General features: G+C 38.5%; 1 protein-coding gene across 3 annotated transcripts in view; it reads right to left on the minus strand.

The window, feature by feature from the left end:
• LOC140719497 (trinucleotide repeat-containing gene 6B protein-like) overlaps positions 1-20,896 on the minus strand; it is a 196,813-nt gene that overhangs the window by 49,858 nt on the left and 126,059 nt on the right. For all 3 annotated transcript variants that reach the window (XM_073034215.1, XM_073034214.1, XM_073034216.1), the window contains 2 exons: positions 17,484-17,571; positions 5,351-5,372 (listed from right to left, as the gene is read on the minus strand). In XM_073034215.1, coding sequence (XP_072890316.1) covers positions 5,351-5,372; positions 17,484-17,571 — 110 coding nt within the window. The remainder of the gene's footprint in view (positions 1-5,350; positions 5,373-17,483; positions 17,572-20,896) is intronic.

Genomic DNA, 20,896 nt, shown 5'->3' on the forward strand with positions numbered 1-20,896 from the left:
GCCACAAGCTTACCAAACAACGAAGTAGCCCTAAAGGATTAAATATCCTACTCCTAACCTGTTCCATTTTCTCTCTCATTACCAAAAGTAGCTGGAGATCAGCTCCTCAGCCTTTAATTATTACTACCCATAATCAGCCTCAAGGAGCTCTGTAACATCAGCACAAAGATTATTCTTTATCCAATGTCTTTGTTTCTCCTTTTCTGCCATCAAGACCTGTATTCCAGAGGATGCCCAAATGGAAACAAGGACCATTAAATGAGATGAAGTACCTGAATGGTGGAAAAATACCAGAGGGAAAAAAATCTATTGGGGTTCCCCACCCTTTACATGCCATGGACTAATACCATTACGCAAAGGTTCTGTGAACCCCAGGTTGGGATCCCCTGAACTTGAAGAGAAATTTATGAGGTTAAAATATTTGACTTTGAACCAGACAATTGCATTAAGGACAGGAAATTGGAAAGAAAACTTGAATTCCCTCATATAGCAACAGTTACATAAGGATATCTAAATAGAGCCACTGGATTTTAGGTTCTACAGAACTCACAAGGAGGAAAAGGATTACAGAATACAGCTTTAAGCAGAAACTACCATGTAACAGCGATGTCTCTTCTCGCTGCTGCCATTAGAAAGGTGGCACAGGAGCTTCAAAACATAAAACTACCAGGTTCAGGAACAGTTATTTCTCCTCAACCATCAGGCTCTTGAAACAGTGGGGATAACTTAATACATCCCATCAATAAACTGTTCCCACAACCTATGGATTCGTTTTTCAAGGACTATTTATCTCATGTTCTTGATATTGCTTTTTTTGTCTTTTGTATTTGCAGTTTGCTGTCTTTTGCACACGGGTGTAAAAAAAGACACTTTTGTAAAAAAGACCCCTGGTGTTTGTCTACCCTAATGGGTACAGTATTTCATTGATTATATTATGGTTCTTGGATTTATTATGTCTGCAAGAAAATGAATCTCAGGGTTATATATGGTGACATGAATGTACTTTGATTAATAGATTTACTCTGAAGTTTGTATCAGGGTAGGAATCACAAATAAAAATCTATAAAAGGTTCCCAACACGGATGAAAGAAAACATAGAAGTTCTACAGGAAAAGTGGAGCAAAAAAATTCCAACTAAGAGGCTTGTATTATAGAGCCCTTCAGATGAAGGAACTTCAGTACAGTTCTGGTTATCTTTCAGATTTCCAGCAGTCACAAAGGGATGGGGTGTTATGGATCGCTCTGTTTTTCAATTAATTGAAGATGTGTGTGCTCTGCCAGAACTGCATCAAGGCATTTTATGATAAAGCAGTATCAAGATTTGAAAAACATTTTTGTTCTTGCAAAGACTTTGCCCACACTGCCATGAGACTCAGATGCAAAAAACATTCAAATCCATTACATAGAATACAGAGCATAATGCAGACTTGCACAACACCATTTAGTCCATCAGGTCTGACTTGCCATTTAACCTACTGTATCTTTCCTCGCTTGCCTTAATCCTTTTGCTTGAAGTAACATCTTTTAAATGAGTCAGTCTTTATGGCCTTTTGAGACAGTACACTCTACTCTAGCACCTCACTTTGCACAATGCTGCTTTGTCTGGAATAGCTTTGAACCAGCTTGTCTCAAATGCTAAGGAACATTCACTTACATTAGATTTCCCTTTTGAGGAAAGGGAGTGTTTCCTTCCTGCTCTGCCTCTAGAGGCACTGTTTGCTTTGAACAAACATCACTTCCTATTCATAAGCTGTTTTTTTTTCCACATTTCCTGTGCGGGTTAATTCAGATTTCAACATGAAGCAGTAGAAGGACATCCGTCTCCATCCACTCTTTATTTGCCCTTGAAAAAGCAACAGCTTTTCAAAGTGCTTTCTCATTAAAAACTGAAGAAACTTCCAGCTCAAGTGAATTTTGAAAATTTTGGAATTTTTAACTCCAGTCCTAGCTTTGTGTGCAACACAGCGAGGGCAATAGAGTGAAAAGATAACTCATCTTCAAAGGCATCGCTGCGGATTGGAGACAGGTCTGAACAGCTTATGTTACAATGTCAGTTTCTGACCCCAACAACTTCAATCAACCAAGCCCTGGAGGTCAGGTCAGAATGTGGCACATCAATTGCATCTTCACGATGATCACGTGGCTCACCTTTCAACAGAAGCTACCACAGAACCTTTTTGCACAGCTCTCACTCGCTACACCAGACGGTAGTGATAAACCACCATTGGACAATAGTTTGAATGAGATGCTGAGACAGAATGGAGAAGCCCTGAGGCAGTGTCAATCCAAACTGGACCAGACAGTCATCTGGATAAGTGGGAGTAACTGGGGAGGGTAGCATTGGAGAAGCAGCAACAATATATTTCAGAACACAGATGGACACAGTGCAGCAAAGCATCATTCCAGGAAACTGAGCCAAGAACCTATCGACAACTCAGAATTAGACAGCTGTAAATTCAGGGCTAGCACCTTGGGCTACTGCTGATTCTAGCACACCTGCAGTGGAGCATGGCAGGAAGCCAGCTGAGCATCCAGCAGATGTAGCTACTTCCTCAGGACACTCTAAAGACACATTCCAGGATATCAGAAGTTACCAGAAGCAGAACCAGTAGAGTTGACCCAGAGTCAATAGGAGCTTACCCCTGCCAACTCTCATTGACTGTGATCATAATCCCGAAAACAAGGATGAAATCCTAACTCCTAAAGTGGCACCCGATTGTTCACATCTTAATGATATAGCTGACAATATCACCCCTATGTGACTCTTCTGTTGAAATTCTCCTGTTGCCTGGCACAGACACCAACCATACACATAAGGTATGTGAACAGCACAACAGTCAGCACAGTGCACCTTTTGTCCAATAACTGGACAAGGGTTCAGTCACAGTGAGTAAAATCTGCCTCGATGGTACTCATCAGCCCACTGTCAGTGCATTTAAGACTAATATCCTGGAGAATGGGCATCAAAGTCATTTTAAACTCTGTGAGAGTAGTATCTATTTGGAAGAGAAGATTTAGGAATAGCCAATGACAGCCTTTGCAGTGTGGCACACCTTAAGAGCAACCAAATCGGGCAAAGATCAGAATCCTCCTTGTTGTTCAAAGGCAGGTGAATGTAGAGGATGTGCAATGCATCACAAAGCAGGAACCTTTCCTAATCCAAAGTTACCTTCATGAACTCTGTCACTTTATTGACTCTGAGGGACTACAGCAAGTTGGAGGACATATTAAGAAAGCACAACTCACTTCAGAGATACCTGACACAATCATTATTCTGGGTCAGTGCCATGTCACCAACCTGCTCATCCAACATGACCGCAAGCAAATATGTCATCAAGGACATTTTGAAGCAAAAATATTTAAGGATTGCAGTAAGACTGTTCCAAGACTGGTCTTTGAGGCTGTCCATTCTTTTGCCAAATACTTCATGAAATGATCATTTGACTTTTAATTTCAGTAGTTAAGTTTGGCACCTGACACCACAGATGTCAGACAGAAAGTGTTCTGCTCTGGAGGCGCTGTTTGTTTTGTCCACAGTTTGTTTTGCACAAACAATCACTTCTTGTTCGTAAGCTTTTTAAAAAAATATAAACTATTTCTTGCACAGTTAATTTGGATTTCCACTTGGAACAAACACGGTGGAAAGACATCCATCTCCAGTCACTTTTTATTTGCTCTTGAAACAGCAATGCCTGTGAGTCTTAAGTTTTCTTAATATTGGTAAACATTTAGCAGATCTACTTCGAAGTACTTTGTTTATTGTTCATTGCTATTAAGCTATCATTATGCCATGATTTCGTTCTAGACCATGGCATAGCCATAGGACATTGGGTGTGTGTATTATCTTGTTTAATGCTGATCGTGAAAATAATTGATAATATTAGTATATTCAGCCATGCGATGATTCTATATTGAATCTAATATGTGTTTTACTTAATTTTCTGCAGTTTAACTAAAGTTTTCTCATTGAGAACCCTGAAGTAAGTTTCCGGCTCAGGTGATTTTTGAGAATGTGTTTAACTCCCTGCATAGAGAGTTAAACACAATGCATTGTGAGGGCATTAGACTTCCTATCTTGTTAAATTCCTTCATCACATTCAACATCTTGGAAAACTATCAGAAATATGCAAATTATAAACGTAATTCTTCCCAAATATTTTCTTTGAAATAGAGGGCTATTTGCAACGTTTTCCCAGCTTCCCTAAAGTGGTAATTGTTGTTTTGCAAAATGTTAAAATAGAAGGCACCTAAATAAATTGCTGGAAGCTCCAATAAGCCGAAACCATGGATAATGAAACATTACACAGTACGGATCAGAACACCAAGGTTTCAACTCTCTTGATCCTGATACAAGTAATCTAAGGTAGCACATGGTTTAGGGATCTTACTAGTCAGGGTCCCACTATATATCTAGGCAGTAGTGATCTATAGAGATGGAGAATCTACTAACTTAAGCTGGACTCTTTAATGCACCTGAGGAATACATATTCAAAAAATTAAAGCAGAAAGAGGATGTCTTCCAAAATAGAAAAGACTGACACCACACTTGTATGACACTCATGGAAAACAGCCATGTCACTGAGCTACTGGAAGCTGAATGTCTCCCAGTTACAGGCGTATTTGAGAGCACTGAAAAAATATATTTCTTTGTGAAGAACTTTGCAATGGTTTTCACCAGTGGTATGATCTTGCCAAGTATTACTCACCACTTGTGGGCTCTGAAGCTTTTACTGTATCAAAGCCAAAACACTCTTGCAGGATCTTGCAGTAATAGTAATGTTGGAGTGAGTTTTCTTAAAAGGTATCTCATAGATACAACCCAGAGCAAAAGTATACTGAAGACAGTAAATGGACAAGCAACCTTTCCAAACAGCTTCAGTTGAGAAGAGTACAGCTATAGCTTCCACTCATACAGCATCAATATTATTTGAAGTTTCAGCTCCTAGAGCAAACTTAGTTTTTTTTTATTTAATATGCATTTCTGAATGGGTAAAACCCAGTAATCCAAGTTGGTTGATTCAGGCAACAAATAAATCACAAAATAAACTTTTGAGTTTTAGTGCAAGCAATTTTCCAACCTTCAGTGAGATTTATAGTCTTAGAAACATACTATCACAGACACTTAAATCTATATGAACCAAGCTGGAAAATAGAAAGGAAGGAGAAAAGCAAGTCACAGGTGAGCTTAAATCACACAGTAATCCTGAATCGTTTATTCATCCTAGAGTATAGATATTGCTGAATGAATTATTTTTGCTTGTGATCATCTGTGTGTGTGCAGATCTACATGAAGTGAACACAATAAGAATAAATTCTTTGAATTTTGCTTTCAAAACAAGAAATTTCTCACCTTTGGTTTTTTGTTCTGTAACCTGAAACACAGAAAAAGAAGTGTTGGTCAGTTCAAAGTCATGAATTCACACCATCAGCAAGATCCTGCTTCCAAATTACCAGTATCTAACAGGCTACCTATATTGCTATTACTATTGAGGCTTACATACATCTTCAATCAGCCTCCAAGGGATAGTGCTGAGCAGCAACAAAAGTCATAAAATATCATACGGTAGCCATCATAATACAATACTCCTAAAAACAGTTACTAGAAATAAAACAAGTTACCATTTCCTGAGTACTCACAATTTATGTTCGTGATAGAATTAGAAAACATGGTTACCTGCTCAACAGGGTAGAACAGTAATTTTAAATTAACTGTAATGGAACAGAACTTTATTCAATAGAGAGTGCTTCTGACCTCATTTTAAGGAGTTGCCATTCCAACATTCAGACAATGTATAATACCAGCTACTGGCAGGGTCAACACCAATGATGTCACTGGGTTTGATTTAGTGCATTGCTAAACTTGAGGGCCAGTTGCACAATCCCGATGTTTGGCAAGAGTGCTCTCACTAAAGTAGATGAGAGGTGGAAGTGGCTATTGTAGAAAGCACATACAAGTCCACGTGAATCCAATGGAATGGTAAATATAGTCTAATGAAAGGTCATCAGCTCCAAGTGGTTCTTTCAACCAATGCTGACCGATTCACTGAGGAATTCTAGCATTTTTTCAAAAATTTCTAGCACCAAGAATTTTGGTTTAAGTTGCTGCTAATTTTTAGTTCTACGCAAATAAACTTCATTTGGACTGCAGAAATCTGGTAATTATATTTAATTTAAACTTAACGTTTTTTTCATCCTCAGGGGTTTCCCACAACCTGGCTCTCAGTCATTATTAATTCAGCTAAAATATTCTATTTAAGCACACAATCACTTGAATCTGATCATATTAACAAATTATGAAAGTCCAGATTTACTTACCTAAATGCCCAGATCCAATAAAACCCAAGATATTTTTAAACCTTGCTGTGTTGTGCCCGAGGCTCTTTCAGCAAAAATTTTATCTTTTACTTTTACACAAACAGATCTTGGTTCACAACTTAACCACATTCAGTTGCTACAACTAAACACCTGTTGTCAAAGTCAATCACTGAACTGGAGCAGGTAACGACATCAAATCTATTTGCCTAAAATGAACTCTTAAGGAAAACGAAAAACAAAACTACCAAAGATTAACACAGACATCTGAATCACTTAACGCTGCATGTATTTATGCAGCAAGAAGCATCAAGAATTATTGTTTGTAAGGGTTTATTTTAAGCTGGTATTACTTAACCCTACCACTATACGCATGCCCGAAACAAAAAAAGGGCATTTTCTAAACAACAGAAAAGGTGTAGCATAAATTCACAATGATGCTAACACAGGACAATAGGTTCCAATTATGTAGACAACTTGTTGAATAATCATAAAGATAAGAGGGATCTGGATTGAGCCTAAAATCAAATGGTGCGGATAACAGTCTTTTGAATTGGTTGTTGAGAATGCGATAACTAAAGGCAATCAATAAAAATTAACTATACTAAAGAAACATGCATTATCAGTTAAGCAGAGTCATTTTGCATAACAAGAAGGGGAATTAGTTGAGAGTTATTGTAGCAGGTCAAAGTGAAATATTCTTTAATAAAAGTGTTCAGCAACAGGCACATTCAAGTCAAACGGTGGATGAACAACCTAATTTTCTATCCAGATTTGGTCTGTAAGATAGCTTGCACTAAACATCACCATTAAAAAGCAATGTTTGGGTATACTCCTGGTGATGGGGAGAATAACAGAGATTCCAATAGGCTATACGTGGACAAGAATAATAATCATCAATAAGTTATGAATGGAAAATTATCTACCGCAGGGATGGCCAACCTATGGCGCATGCGCCAACAGTGGCACATTGGATGATCAGAAGTGGCGCACTGCACCCCAGTGATAATAATAAAAAAGTAAGCCTACTCATGCAAAAAGTATTAACCAAAAACCGATTTGTAGAAAAATCTATAATAGGAATTCAAGTAGCTTAGAGCTAGAAATGTGTTTTACTGAAAATAAATCTAAAACTTAATTATTTTTTTAGCAATTTTATTATTTCGTGCACATCTTTTGGCCAATGGTCTTCTTTCACATTAATCTGTTTTCAATTTAAAAAATGTTCAATGAGTCAAACTAGGAAAGGAGGACTTTTGTTCTGCAGTCGTTCCATAACTGTTCAATACACGTTTGGTACTTGTCTCATCCTGAGGCACCAAGCACCTGCACCAGCGGTGCATCGCAAGTTTTTGCCAGTCAGTTTACAATTGACACTTGTGTGCTACGGAGTTGTGCTTTGTTCATCCTTTGTGAACATTTGCAGTTCTGTACTTTTTCGAAAACTAAGCCTTGCTTTTACATGCAGTTACCCATCACAGTGCAAAAGAAAAGCAGAAAGTGATAGTAAGTGCAAATTCAATGAACAGAGGGAAAATGTGTTCTTACTTATAGCGGGTCCGTCAGGAAAACCATTGAGCATTGTTTGTGAAAACACTTTCTCACATAATAGAAGACATGATCTTAATAGACACTATAAAACACAACATCAGACTGAAATCAAAGGAAGACTGAAGCTAGTGCTTGGGTCTGAGTTACGGAAAGAATATGTGATTAAGAAAAAGGAAGAAATCAAAAGAAGACAAAATATATTTGTTAAAAGTCTCATTAAGTAACATTTATCTTGTTTTTATATTACATCAATATATCATGCAAAAATGCTAAATATGTCTATATTAACATTTTTACGAGAATTGAATGGGTGTACAAGAGTTGTACATCAAGAGTAGCGCATCTGAATTCGTGCGTGAAAAAAATGACACGTAGAATGTAAAAGGTTGGCCACCCCTGATCTACTGTCTGCTCATTCAGATGGAAGTAGAATGGCGCAGCATGATCTCAACCTGCTCAGGAACACAAGATCATTGTCATTTCGGAAAAAGAATGAAATCCCAAGACTGTCAAAACAAATATAAAGCTCCAGGGGTCAAAAATAATACATACTTTATTTAGTCACCACCTGTGCATCTGTGTTACATGAATTTAACTCTATTTTATTGCATGGTCAACTTTCTGCAGAATGGAAGGCTTGCTAATGATCTAACACAGCAACTACAACTTAACTTTAGGGGCCAGAGCTATATATTAGCTGCACTCAAATATGCAACAGTCCAGAATTCAGAATTTATTAGATTTAGGGTTTTTTTTAAAAGTATCTCACTAAATTATAATTGACCAAATTGGCAGCTTCTAATTGCTTCGCTTTCACCTCAATTATCCCTTTTAGATCACTCTTCATAATGTTTTAAGCTTCCAAAATGTGCAATTGACTGAAATCATGCAAGAGGCCATTAATTTAACAATGCTATAATATGTAACAAAATCTGACACAAGATGTACAAGATCTCATCAACAAATTCAACATAAACCTGCTTTAAATGGCCTTTGCTTAACAAAAACACATGGAAAATGTAATTAGAAGCTCACTGGATTCAGCCAATAAATGTTGGGTTGCAGGAGTTAACTGCTAACCTTGAATTGTTGGAGATAAATTTAAATAGTTAACACCCAACACCATGTACCCTCCACCTCCTCCACACCCAAAAGCTTTTGTAGAGTTCATGATAATGTATAATGTATAATTGACAAATCAAGCTAGCCTTGTTACAGTGGGAACCTTCGATGCTCAAACTAACTACTGCTATCATTAATACTGTTTTGTTATGTGACAATAGAGAGAGAAACAAAGAAAACTGGTGGTTATATTCCACTAAGCTTTCAGAACGAGGTTATTTCATAGCTGTATATTTGTTTGCCAAGGAACATAATGCAAGTATCTAACACATTGACATCTGCTGAGAAGGCTGCTTACAGAGAAATGAAAATTGTGTAAACTCCAGATCTAAGAGCAGTATAAAATCTTGCCTTTGTTACAAGTTTCTCTTCTACTGCAGAAATGGAAGATCCTGATCCCAGCACCTTGCTTTGGTGAAAAAAATACTAGAATGGTGTTGGGATGATTGCTTTCAGCTATGTGGAGACAAAGAAGCTGGGATTCTTCCACTTGCAACAAATATCAGAAGAGTTTCAAAAGTGCAAGCTCATAATGGAATGGGCAAAAAGAAAGTGTTTCCATCAGAGTCACAGTAACCGACAATGGGAACAAGCCTTTCGGCCCAATTGGTCCATGCTGACCATACCAAACTCCCTGAGAGTCCCGGCTGCCAGTACTAAGCCCGTTACCCTCCAAGCCCTCCTCTGCATGGTAACTATCCAAATTCCTCAAAAACAATTATTGTCGACCTTATTCGAAGCCACTGGGAGCTTAGAAAATTCTATAATGTCACACCTTATTCTCCTGTGCTCCAGGGAATAAAGATCCTGAGTGGCCAACCTCTAACCATAACTCAGTCCCTCTAGCGAGGCAGCAATCTCATTAATCTCTTCTGCACCATCTCCAGCTTGACTATCTTTTCTATAACCGAATACAATACTTCAAATGTGGCCACACTATTGACTTATATAACTGGTCGCCTCACTACAGGAAGGATGTGGAAGCCATAGAAAGGATGCAGAGGAGATTTACAAGGATGTTGCCTGGATTGGGGAACATGCCTTATGAGAAAAGGTTGAGTGAACTTGGCCTTTTCTCCTTGGAGCGACGGAGGATGAGAGGTGACTTGATAGAGGTGTACCAGATGATGAGAGGCATTGATCAGATGATCAGAGGCTTTTTCCCAGGGCTGAAATGGTTGCCACAAGAGGACACACGTTTAAGGTGCTGGGGAGAAGGTACAGAGGAGATGTCAGGGGTAAGTTTTTTACTCAGAGTGGTGAGTATCTGGAATGGGCTGCCGGCAACAGCGGTGGAGGCAGACACAAAAGGGCCTTTTAAGAGGGTTTTAGATAGGTACATGGAGCTTAGTAAAATAGATGGCTATAGGTAAGCCTAGTAATTTCTAAGGTAGGGATGTTCGGCACAACTTTGTGGACCGAAGGGCCTGTATTGTGCTGTAGGTTTTCTATGTATCTATGTAACTGCAACATAGTGTACCTACTCCTCGGCTTGATGAAGGCTAGCGTGCTAGACAACTTTATCACCGCTTTGAGTACTTGCCCGGCCACTCTCAACAAACTGTGCAATTGGTCTTGTCACTTGGCCAGTGCATTGCCATTCATTCCAGTCTTATCATGGCTTTACTATCCCAAACTGCAACACCTCACTCTTGTCCAAGTTGTAATCTATATGCCATTCCTCAGCCCAGCTCCCTAACTCATCAAGATATCTCTGTAATTCATTGTAACCTGCTTCACTATTAAAAAGAGTGCACCCCACCTCCCCATGTATAATCAGCAAACTTGACTATCGTGCTAGCGGTGTATTCCAGCTATTAGAGGCAGGTCACAGACAGGACCATGGCATGCTACACTGAATCCTAGGTACAACCTAACCTCCTTCATGGTCAAATTCTGGTCTGCATGAACTGAAATAAGGGGAGGGGAAATTTTGAGCACAAATCTACGAGTTACACATCTAACTAAAGTCAAAAGGAAATTCAGAAAAAAATACTAAAATACCATATTTTTCAAAAACATTGCAGTTAGTGACAGTGAGTGATCAGCCCAGGTGAGGACTGGTCCCTGCTTTTTAATGTTGGGCAAGTTTACCTTGTTTGGCATCAACTGGATATCCAATGCCTACTTCAAATTGTCAGCATCGCCTCCCCAGTATTTTCAATGGTTTTGTTAATGCAACGGGCATCCAAGTGAACTGGGTACTGAAGATAGATTCTTGATCAGTCAGGGCTTGAAGGGATATGGGGAGAAAGCAAGAGGTTGGGGCTAAGAGGGAAAACAGATCAACCATGATGAAATGGCAGAGCAGACTCAAGGGCCAAATTGCCCAATTCTGCTCCTATATCTTATGGTCTTAACACCTGTTCCTTTCTAAAGATGCTGTGATTGAATTTGTTTCAGATACAGACTGTCCTGTACAAACAATACTGGACAGTTGGCAACCCAATTTTGCAAATGTGTCTACAGGATACAACAAGAATGGTATTATTTGTAAAGTGAGATTTTAAGAACTATCAGTCTTGTTTTTCTTCTTTCTGCTGGTCATGCCCAACACCACACACAGTTTATTTAACAGTGTAAACATTACTCAAATGAGTTGACAGTCTGAATGACACACACTTTTATTGATGCTGCTTGTGGAAGCATGATTACACCTCTGTGGGCCATATTACTCCAAAAGCTGTGTTTCACATAAAAGCTGGAAGAGTTGAGCAATGGCAACTTTCACCCTATGAAGAACACAGCAAACAGCTGATCCTAACTCTACTCATCTGTGCTGGAAAGCATGTACAAGTGTTGAGTAAAGAGCCTTTGGAGATGGTATTCCAAATACTATGCTTCTTTCTGCCATGTTTTCATGAGCAAACTTAGCAGTAACCTGGGATTTAACCTAGGCTCTAACTGAACAAAAATCAGCAGTTTTTCTAGGGGCAAATGAACAAGATTACAAGATCATAAGATATATGTGCAGAATTAGGCCATCGTGTCTGCTCTGCCATTTATCATGGCTGATCCAGTTTTCCTCTCAGCCCAAATTTCCTGCCTTCTCCATATATTCTTTTATGCCCTGACCAATCAAGCATTTATCAACCTCTGCTTTAAATATACAAAAAGACTGCCTCCACAGCTGCTTGTGGCAACAAATACCACAGATTCACCACTCTCTGGCTTAAGATATCCCTAATCTCCGTTCTAAAAGGATGCCCTTCTATTTTGAGGTTGTGCCCTCTGATTTTAGACACTCCCACCATAGTAAACATCCTCTCCATATCCACTCTATCAAGACCTTTTATCATTTGATAGATTTCAATGAGGTTATCCCCTCATTCTTCTAAATTCCGGTGAATACAGGCCCAGAGCCATCAAACAATCTTCACATGACAAGCCGTTTAATTCTGGAATAATTTTCATGAAATTCCTTTGAACCTTCTCCAGATTCAGCATATCCTTCTGGGATAAGGGGCCCAAAACTGCACACAATACTCCAAGTGAGGCCTCACTAATGCTTTATAAAGTCTCAACATTAGATCCTTATTTTTATATTCCAGTCCTCTTAAAAGGAATGCTAACATCACATTAGCCTTCCTCACCACAGACTCAACCTGCAAATTAATCTTTAGGACTCCCAACTATCTTTGCGCCCCAGACTTTTGTATTTTATCTCCATTTAGAAAAAGTCAACCCTTTCATTTCTTCTACCAAAGTGCAAGACCATACACTTCCTGACACTGTATTCCATCTGCCACTACATTGCTCATTCTCCAAATTTGTCTAAGTCCTTCTTTTGAGTAGTGATTTGTGTATTCTGCAAGGTCAAATTTCCATTACACAAATGGTGAAAAAGCAGGGATTGCTTGTATTTGAACCTGGTTAAGGTAGGAACTGTGCATAGGGATGGCAGATATAGTAGGGTGGGGAAGGAAACTCACTAAAATGTTTGCTGTGAAGCACCAGATCAACTGGAAGGAGTTTATCAAGAATTAGGGTTATGTAAAGGTTACGTAACTGTTATAGGTAACTTCAGTTTCAAGCTACTGCTCATAGAGTGAGGCATCGTGAAGTGGATTCAATAGTGCTGGTTATAATATTAAATTAGAAATAATTTGTCAAGGAACTCAAATAGGAACACCGATCGGCAATTAGGACACGATAGACAATGACCATAAACAAAAAGCAGAGGAGGCCTTGTTCAAAAATAGCACTGAAGTGCAGAACTATTTCATATCGAGAAAGCAACTGGATACATTAAAAGCATTCAACTTTTGATCACTTATTTCAAGTTACAAGAAGTGAACTGAGGAAACTGGACCACAGTATTGCTGCAGAAGGAATGAATAGAAGAAATACACTTTCTGTGTAAAAAGTGCAGATAAAGACATCCAGTGTGATGAATAGTAAGGGAAAGGTCAACATGAAATTATACAGTGTAAAACAATAAAACTAAAGCCAACTTAATGACCTGAAACAAACTTAACCAAATAGAGATGGCATGACACTAATTAAATTTTGCAAATAGAAAATAAGCTTTGCATAGCAATCAAGTAAAGTACTTTCAACCACCTCCAAAATATATACATAGTATGCAAGGATATAAAACTTGGAAGAGAAAGATATCAAAATATAGGCTAGTGATCCCAACTTGCTCTGATTAAAACAATCAGCTGGCATCCTGAACGAGTTACTGAAACATTGGTGCAATGTTAAAGTTAAGAGTATGGAAACATGCCCTTCTACCAACCCTCAAAGCCACAAAATTAACAGTTTGATTGTTTTTGTTCTGCAGAAATAACAGATCTTAAGGATACTCTCACTTCACAGTTCCTATTCTGTTTCCCTGAATGTGTGAATTAAATGTTGTTAAAAATAATAGATAAAGTCTGAACAATTCCAAGTGACACTAACTCTTTGAGAGCTTGTGTCTGTACCAGTTAACCACCATAAGTTTGTTAAATATTTGTTACTAGTGGCTGGATTCTTTTTGGCCTTAGGCACAGTGGAATGAGAACAAAAGAAAATCAAATAGTTTGCCTGTCTCTGCATCTCACTATGCGTGTGGATTGAACCCCTATTTGTTGAGGCACCTTTCGCTTGGTTCTTGGGGTGTCACCTAGACCAGGGGTCACCAATCTTTTTTGCACCGTGGACCAGTTTAATATTGACAAATTTCTTACGGACCGGCCAATGGGTGGGGATGATAATCGTGACCGGAATATAGGTGATAAGTCAACTATAAGTCACTTATAAGTGGCTAATACACTCAATTTTGTTTCTAAAAAGGTTCATCTAATGAATTTAATATTAAACACACAGCGCATATTTTCGTCACATGAATATAGTTGTAAGTCAGTTATAACTCACTTATAAGTCAATAGCATAACATTTTAAGTAACATTTGGATGTTAAACACACAGCGCATATTTTCCTCGTATGAACATATAAAAATCATTGTAACACACCAATATCGCTGAATCAGTGGGAGCCCTGGCCTTGCTTCCCTGCAACAAGACGGTCCCATCCACCAGGGGTGATGGGAGACAACGATACTTGAAGGGGTTCCTTATGTCCAGTCTATTCCGCAATTTAGTTTTTGTAGCTCTCAACACTTGCTTCTGACCTGCTTGCTCATGTTTTGTTCACTCAAAACTCAACGGGTTTGTCTTTAAGTGCAGGGTGCTTGGACTCAAGGTGCTGAAGCAGTTTTGAGGGCTTCATTGCCTCATTAAACAGCCTCTGGGCCCGAACTCCAGCCTCCTGCCTGCCCGCCACCTTGGCCAGGTGCGGCTGGTCGTGGGTGGGGTGAGAGGACAAGGTAAGGGCCGTAGGTCCCTTTGCTGGGGCCGCGGTGGTCGCAGTCCGGAGAGCAAGGGGAGCCTGCCCCCCCTTGTAGGTAGGTAGGTAGGTAGGATCTATCGGCCGACAAAAGTTTGGCTCAAGGGATGACTTTCAGTAGATCGCAGCGAGGTAGCTGCTCTGCTACTTACGAAACCCTAAGCCCGAATTAGGTCGTGTGCAAATATTTTAGTACCGGATTCCCCACAAACAGTCAGTGTGCTAAACAGGTTTAGAGGCAGTGCCCATCAGTCCGTGTTCCAGGCCAGTAGCAATGGCACTTCTCGCCGGCCACGAGGCAGCCAGTTACCCGAGGCCAACCAGTGATCCCTGGCACAAGGGCATCACTGCGTTGAGGCGACTGATGACCTCGCGTGCGTTCAAGTTCAACAGTGGGCATGACGGGGAAAGAGGAAAGGTGCAGCTGACTCTTATCGTTTCATATTGCCAAATCATATCGTTTCCTTGGTGGCTGGGGACAACTGACCTAGACTGAGGGATCGTGATCATCGGTGCCTAGGGTGATTACAAGTCGGAATTTGGAGTTCCCCTGACAAAAGCAGCAACCGAGTCATCTGACAACATCAACAATCAAGTGGACACTAAGAATCATGTGCGCTGAAATTTTTGTAGCTTACAATGTTGTATTTACTGTGACTTACTTGAGTTTTCTATTTTATGATAATAAATTAGGCTTTAAGTTACAGGCAGTCCCCGGGTTACGAACGAGTTCCTTTCCTGAGCCTGTCTTTAAGTCGGATTTGTATGTAAGTCAGAACTAGCACATCTGGTATTACTTAGTGACAGTTAATCAAACATTTGTCTTAGTATATAGTATATATTTTACCTTTCTATGCATATAAAACACTTAAGAAACGTATGTATTCCAATAATTAAACCACTGCATAGCTTAGTAATAATTGTAGCTTTCATCGGGGCAGGGCCTTTCACATGCTCCATTATTCTCACTTTATCCTTTAAAATTGTTCCAATCGTTGACCAACTATAGCCTAAAGCTTTTCCAATGACCGATAACGTTTCACCTCTTTCCAAACGCTTTATTATTTCCACTTTATTTTCAATCGTGATCATTTCCCGTCAATGGAACAGAAACACTGTGGATGGCGGGTCCCGAGCTCCGCTGGCTCCTGAGGACCACTGCACTGATTTCCCGGATCCTACAGTCCACCACACTGAGACAGGTTAAATGGGACAAGCTGTGCTGGGTTTGGGTATTTGATCTTCCACAATATTCCACGTGGGAATTTAAACTGGAGGTGGCAGTATTTTTTTTAAAACGAAGTCCAGTTGCAAGCTTGACATCAACCTGGTACGGATGGAGAGTGCGCTCGGGAGCGGTCTGTTACTGGATCGAACTCGGAAACCTCCATTCTCAAGCCCGGCGCTGATCTCACTGCGCCACCAGCCGAATGGAAAGGGGGGGGGGGGGGGGGGGTCAAGGTGAATCTTGCTAAGAAAAATTTAAGCCAAATACAAAGTTAAACACTCAACACAGTATTAACGGCAACGACTTAAAATGGCAGATGGCATCACAATCCGACTTAAAATGGCAGACGGCGTTGTGATCCAACTTAAAATGGCAGACGGCATTCTCCTTCCTTGGTTCGTAAGTACAAGTTGTTCATAAGAAGGATGTTTGTAACTCGGGGACTACCTGTATTTTGTTGTGCTTGTAGGCTTATTACCACATTTCCTGCACAATCGAATTGTTTGTGTCTTTTAGTTCTGATCAACACAGCCTACTACATCGTAGGAACCTGGAAACTAAGAGTTTAAAGGTAATTCAGAAAATGGTGGTTGAAGTACACTGGCTATGATCCCAAAGAATAGCAGAACTGGTGCAACAGACTATATGTCTTAATACTAGTCCTATTTCTTATATTCAGAAGCAATTAATTCATGAGGTTAGAAGAAATCAACTTAGTGTATACATCAGGCATAAACAGAACACTGACTAGAAGTAAATTCTAAAGGCAACAAATGGAATAGTATTCAGCTCATTGGCATTAGATCAACTAATTGGAACACAGCTCACAATCTGGGCATGGACCCAGAAACAAAATTAATCTGCACTTTAACAATGAACTCGAGTAATGGTTAACAGTTCAAGTTATAGGAAAATTGCACAGCAAATTTTGAGGGACCTGGATCGTCATAACAAAACACATTGGATTGAACACAAACACAACTATGGCAATTCTATCAAAGAAAACCAAACTAAATGGAACAGATCTCAACACAAGATTTGGTAAGGGCACTGGAAACAAGCTAATATAAAATTGACATTTCAATAAAGTGCAAAGTTATTGAGATTATTTAAGCTATAACAATTTTATAATAAATTATTCATATGAAAAAATAAATCACCTCAATAATATACAAACATCAGTGTTAACTGGCTCTAGTCTGAGTAATGTGGCAGACAGTTAAGGTCTTGCTATAAATAGAATTGTAAATGTGAAAATTGCCCTAATTATATACAACTTATTTTCATTCATCTGGATAAGGTATACAGAAATTTGGATGTAATCTACACTACACTGCCAAAATAAGTGTAAAAGTAGTAATGCAAACTAATACTAATTTAATTAAAACAAAAAAAAACTTTACTTGAACACTCAAAAGGATCAGACCTTTATTCTCACCTTCTGAGTGGCGTCTTTCTTCTTCTTGTCCTCTTTTTTCCTTTTCTTTTCTTCCATTAACTGTTCTTCCTTTTCTTCTTCCTTCTCTCTGTAATGCAATAGACCAGTTACTTGCTCAGTAAGTAGAATATTAAAATTAGAAGTGCAAGAAACAAAGGTTGGAAATAAAACAAAATTATCAAAACCTCTGTAGACTCTGAGGAGACAACTAATATTACCCGTTAACCATAAAGGCTCTTGAACCAGAGGGGAAACTTCACTCACCTCACCACTAAGCTGATACAAATATCTATATGGGATCACTTTTAAGGACTTTACAACATGTGTTCTTGATATTTAGTGCCTATTATTTATTACTTTCCTTTTTTTGCATTTGAATGGTTTGGCCTCTTTTGCACATTAATGGTTTGTCTGTCTTTGTTGTGTGCAGCTTTTCATTGAATCTATTGTGTTTCTTTGTATTTACTTTGAATGCCCACAAAAAAGTGAATCTCAGTGTAGTATATTGGGACATATACAATGGCAAGAAAAAGTTTGTGAACTCTTTGCAATTATTTGGTTTTCTACATTAATTACTCAAAATATGGTCGATCTTCATCTAAGTCACAATAATAGACAAAACACAATTTGCCTAACTAATAACACACAAACAATTGTTCTTTACTCCCACATCTTTATTGAACACATTGTTTAATCATTCACAGTACAGGCTGGAAAATATATGTGAACCCTTTCTTTTTTCAATCTTTTTATTGATTTTTTAAAAAGTGTGTATTCAAACAAGAGGAGAATATCTCGGTATATGTCAATAGCAGTACAATATTAGAATCATACATAGTGATGATCTACTTGTATAAATTTGATATAGAATGTATAATTCTTTTATCAATTTATGAAGAAAGGAAGAAATATTAGAAATTTTTATAAAAGGAAAAAAAAACTATTCTAAACAGAAAAAAAGGACTGGGCAGTCCATCCTGAGAGAAAAGCCAAGAGAGAGAATCTGATCAAATCCAAAATTCTGAAAAAATTAGCTGGAAGAGAATCAGTACAAAAATCAGATCATATGAAAATATTGAATAAAAGGTCACCAGATTTCTTCAAATTTAAAGGATGTATCCAATATCCGACTTCTTATTAAACAGGACAATCCATTTAAGTAAAATGGCTTTCCTAGCCAATAAGGGTGAAAAGGCTATGATCTGCTGAACAGAAGCAGGAATATATCCTGCTTCCGATGGAATAATCCCAAACATAGCTATAAATAAGTTTGGTTGTAAATCCAGATCCAGTACTGTAGATAAGGTTTTAAAAACATCTTTCTAAAAATTCTCCAACTTTATGCAAGACCAAAACATGAGTTAAAGTGGCCACCTGAGTATTACATCTATCACAAGTAGGACTAACATTGGAAAAAATGTGGGCTAATTTATCCTTTGACATATGTGCCCAATGCACTACCCTGAACTGTATCAAGGAATAACAGGCACAAATAGATGAAGTATTTACCAGATGAAAAGTTTTACTCCATTATTTGAAAGTATCTCTTGAAATTCCAATTCCCAGGCAGCTTTAACTTTATCGCTAGATATCATTCGTAAATTCAATAACCATTTATAAATTGTAGTTATTGATCCTTTTTGGAGTGGTTTAACCTGGAAGAGGATATCTATTATATTAGATGGATAAGCGGAGGGATAATTTGGAAGCAAAGTACGTTAAAAAAAATTCCTATTTTGTAAATATCTAAAAAAAATTGTACATTGGATAAGTCAAATTTATCCGCTATCTGAGTAAAAGACATTAAACACGCCTCTATAAACAAATCTGAAAAAGTTATTATACCTTTGGTTTTCCAAATTAAAAAAGCCTGATCTAAAATTGATGTTTTTAAAAAGTTATATTTTACTAGAAAGGACAAAATTATTTAATTCAAAAAATCTGTGAAACTGAAACCAAGTTCTTAATGTATGTTTAATAATAGGATTAAGGTCTTGTCTACCAAATTTAGAGAGCAAAAAAGGAAGAGGAGCTCCCAGTAAAGAGGCCGAGGAATACCCCTTCACCGAGTTATTCTCCAATTCCACCCATAAAGGACAGTCATACATGTCTGAATAATGAATCCAACAGGTAATATATTAATATATGTGAACCCTTGTAATTAATAACTGGTAGAACCTCCTTTAGCAGCAATAACCACCATCAAACATTTCCTGCCACTGTTGACAGACTTGCACAATGGCGAAGAGGAATTTTAGACCATTCCTCCATACAAAACTGCTTCAGTTCATCAATATTTCTGGAATACCTTGCATAACAGCCTCTTTCAGGTCATGCCACACCATCTCATTTGGATTGTGATTTGGCCAATTTGAAACCATTCTTTTTAAATTATTCTGTTGTTGATTTACTCGTGTATTTCGGATCACTGTCTTGTTGCATCATCCAACTTCTATTAAGCTTCAGGTGACGAAACACTACTCTGACATTCTCCTGTAAAATGTCTTGATACAATTTTGAAGTCACTGTTCCCTCAAGCTGTCCAGTTCCTGAGGCAGCAAAGCAGCCCCAAACTAAGATGCTCCTTCCACTATACTTCACTGTTGGACGAGGGTTTGGTATTGTTGTGCAGTGCCCCTTTTCCTCCAGCATTTTTGTGCATTTTCTGGAAAAAGTTCAAGTTTTGTCTCATCTGTTCACAGAACATTGTCCCAGAAGTGTCGTGGAACATCCAGGTGGTCTTTTTGCAAACTTCAGACATACAGCAATGTCTTTTTATTTTGAGAGCAGTAGCATCCTCCATAGTGTCCTTCCAGGAACACCATTCTAGTTCAGTATTTTTGCTGCAGTGTGGACAAGAACAGAGACTTTAGCAAGTTCCGAAGATTTCTGCTCGAGGCATGATCTTTGCAGTATGAGTAGCAACAGGGAGAATTGAATTGACTTCATTATTTACATCCTTCAAATACATGAGGTGTAAAAATCTTTACATTACGTCTCCATTCAAATGAGCAATGTGCAATCATAGTAATTTATAATAATTATGTACAGCAGGATAGTCAATATAACACAGAAATACAGAAGCGTCAACATGAATTAAACAGTCTGATGGTCTGGTGGAAGCAGCTGTCCCAGAGCCTGTTGGCCCTGGCTTTTATGCTGCGGTACTGTTTCCCAGCTGGAAAAGTTTATGGTTGGGGTGACTCAGGTCTCCAATGATCCTTCGGGCCCTTTTTATACACATGTCCTTGTAAATGGAGAGCAGCAACAGTACCAAGTTTCCTCTATTTGTATACAATTTCCGTTACTGTGGACTGATGCAACACTCAGATTTTTAGAGATGCTTTTGTAGCCTTTTCCAGCTTCCAGGTCCTCTGAAAGTTGTTTTGATTGAGGCATGGTGTATTTAAACA

This window comes from Hemitrygon akajei, chromosome 31 (assembly GCF_048418815.1).
Source record: "Hemitrygon akajei chromosome 31, sHemAka1.3, whole genome shotgun sequence".
In the NCBI taxonomy this organism is placed as follows: Eukaryota; Metazoa; Chordata; class Chondrichthyes; order Myliobatiformes; family Dasyatidae; genus Hemitrygon; species Hemitrygon akajei.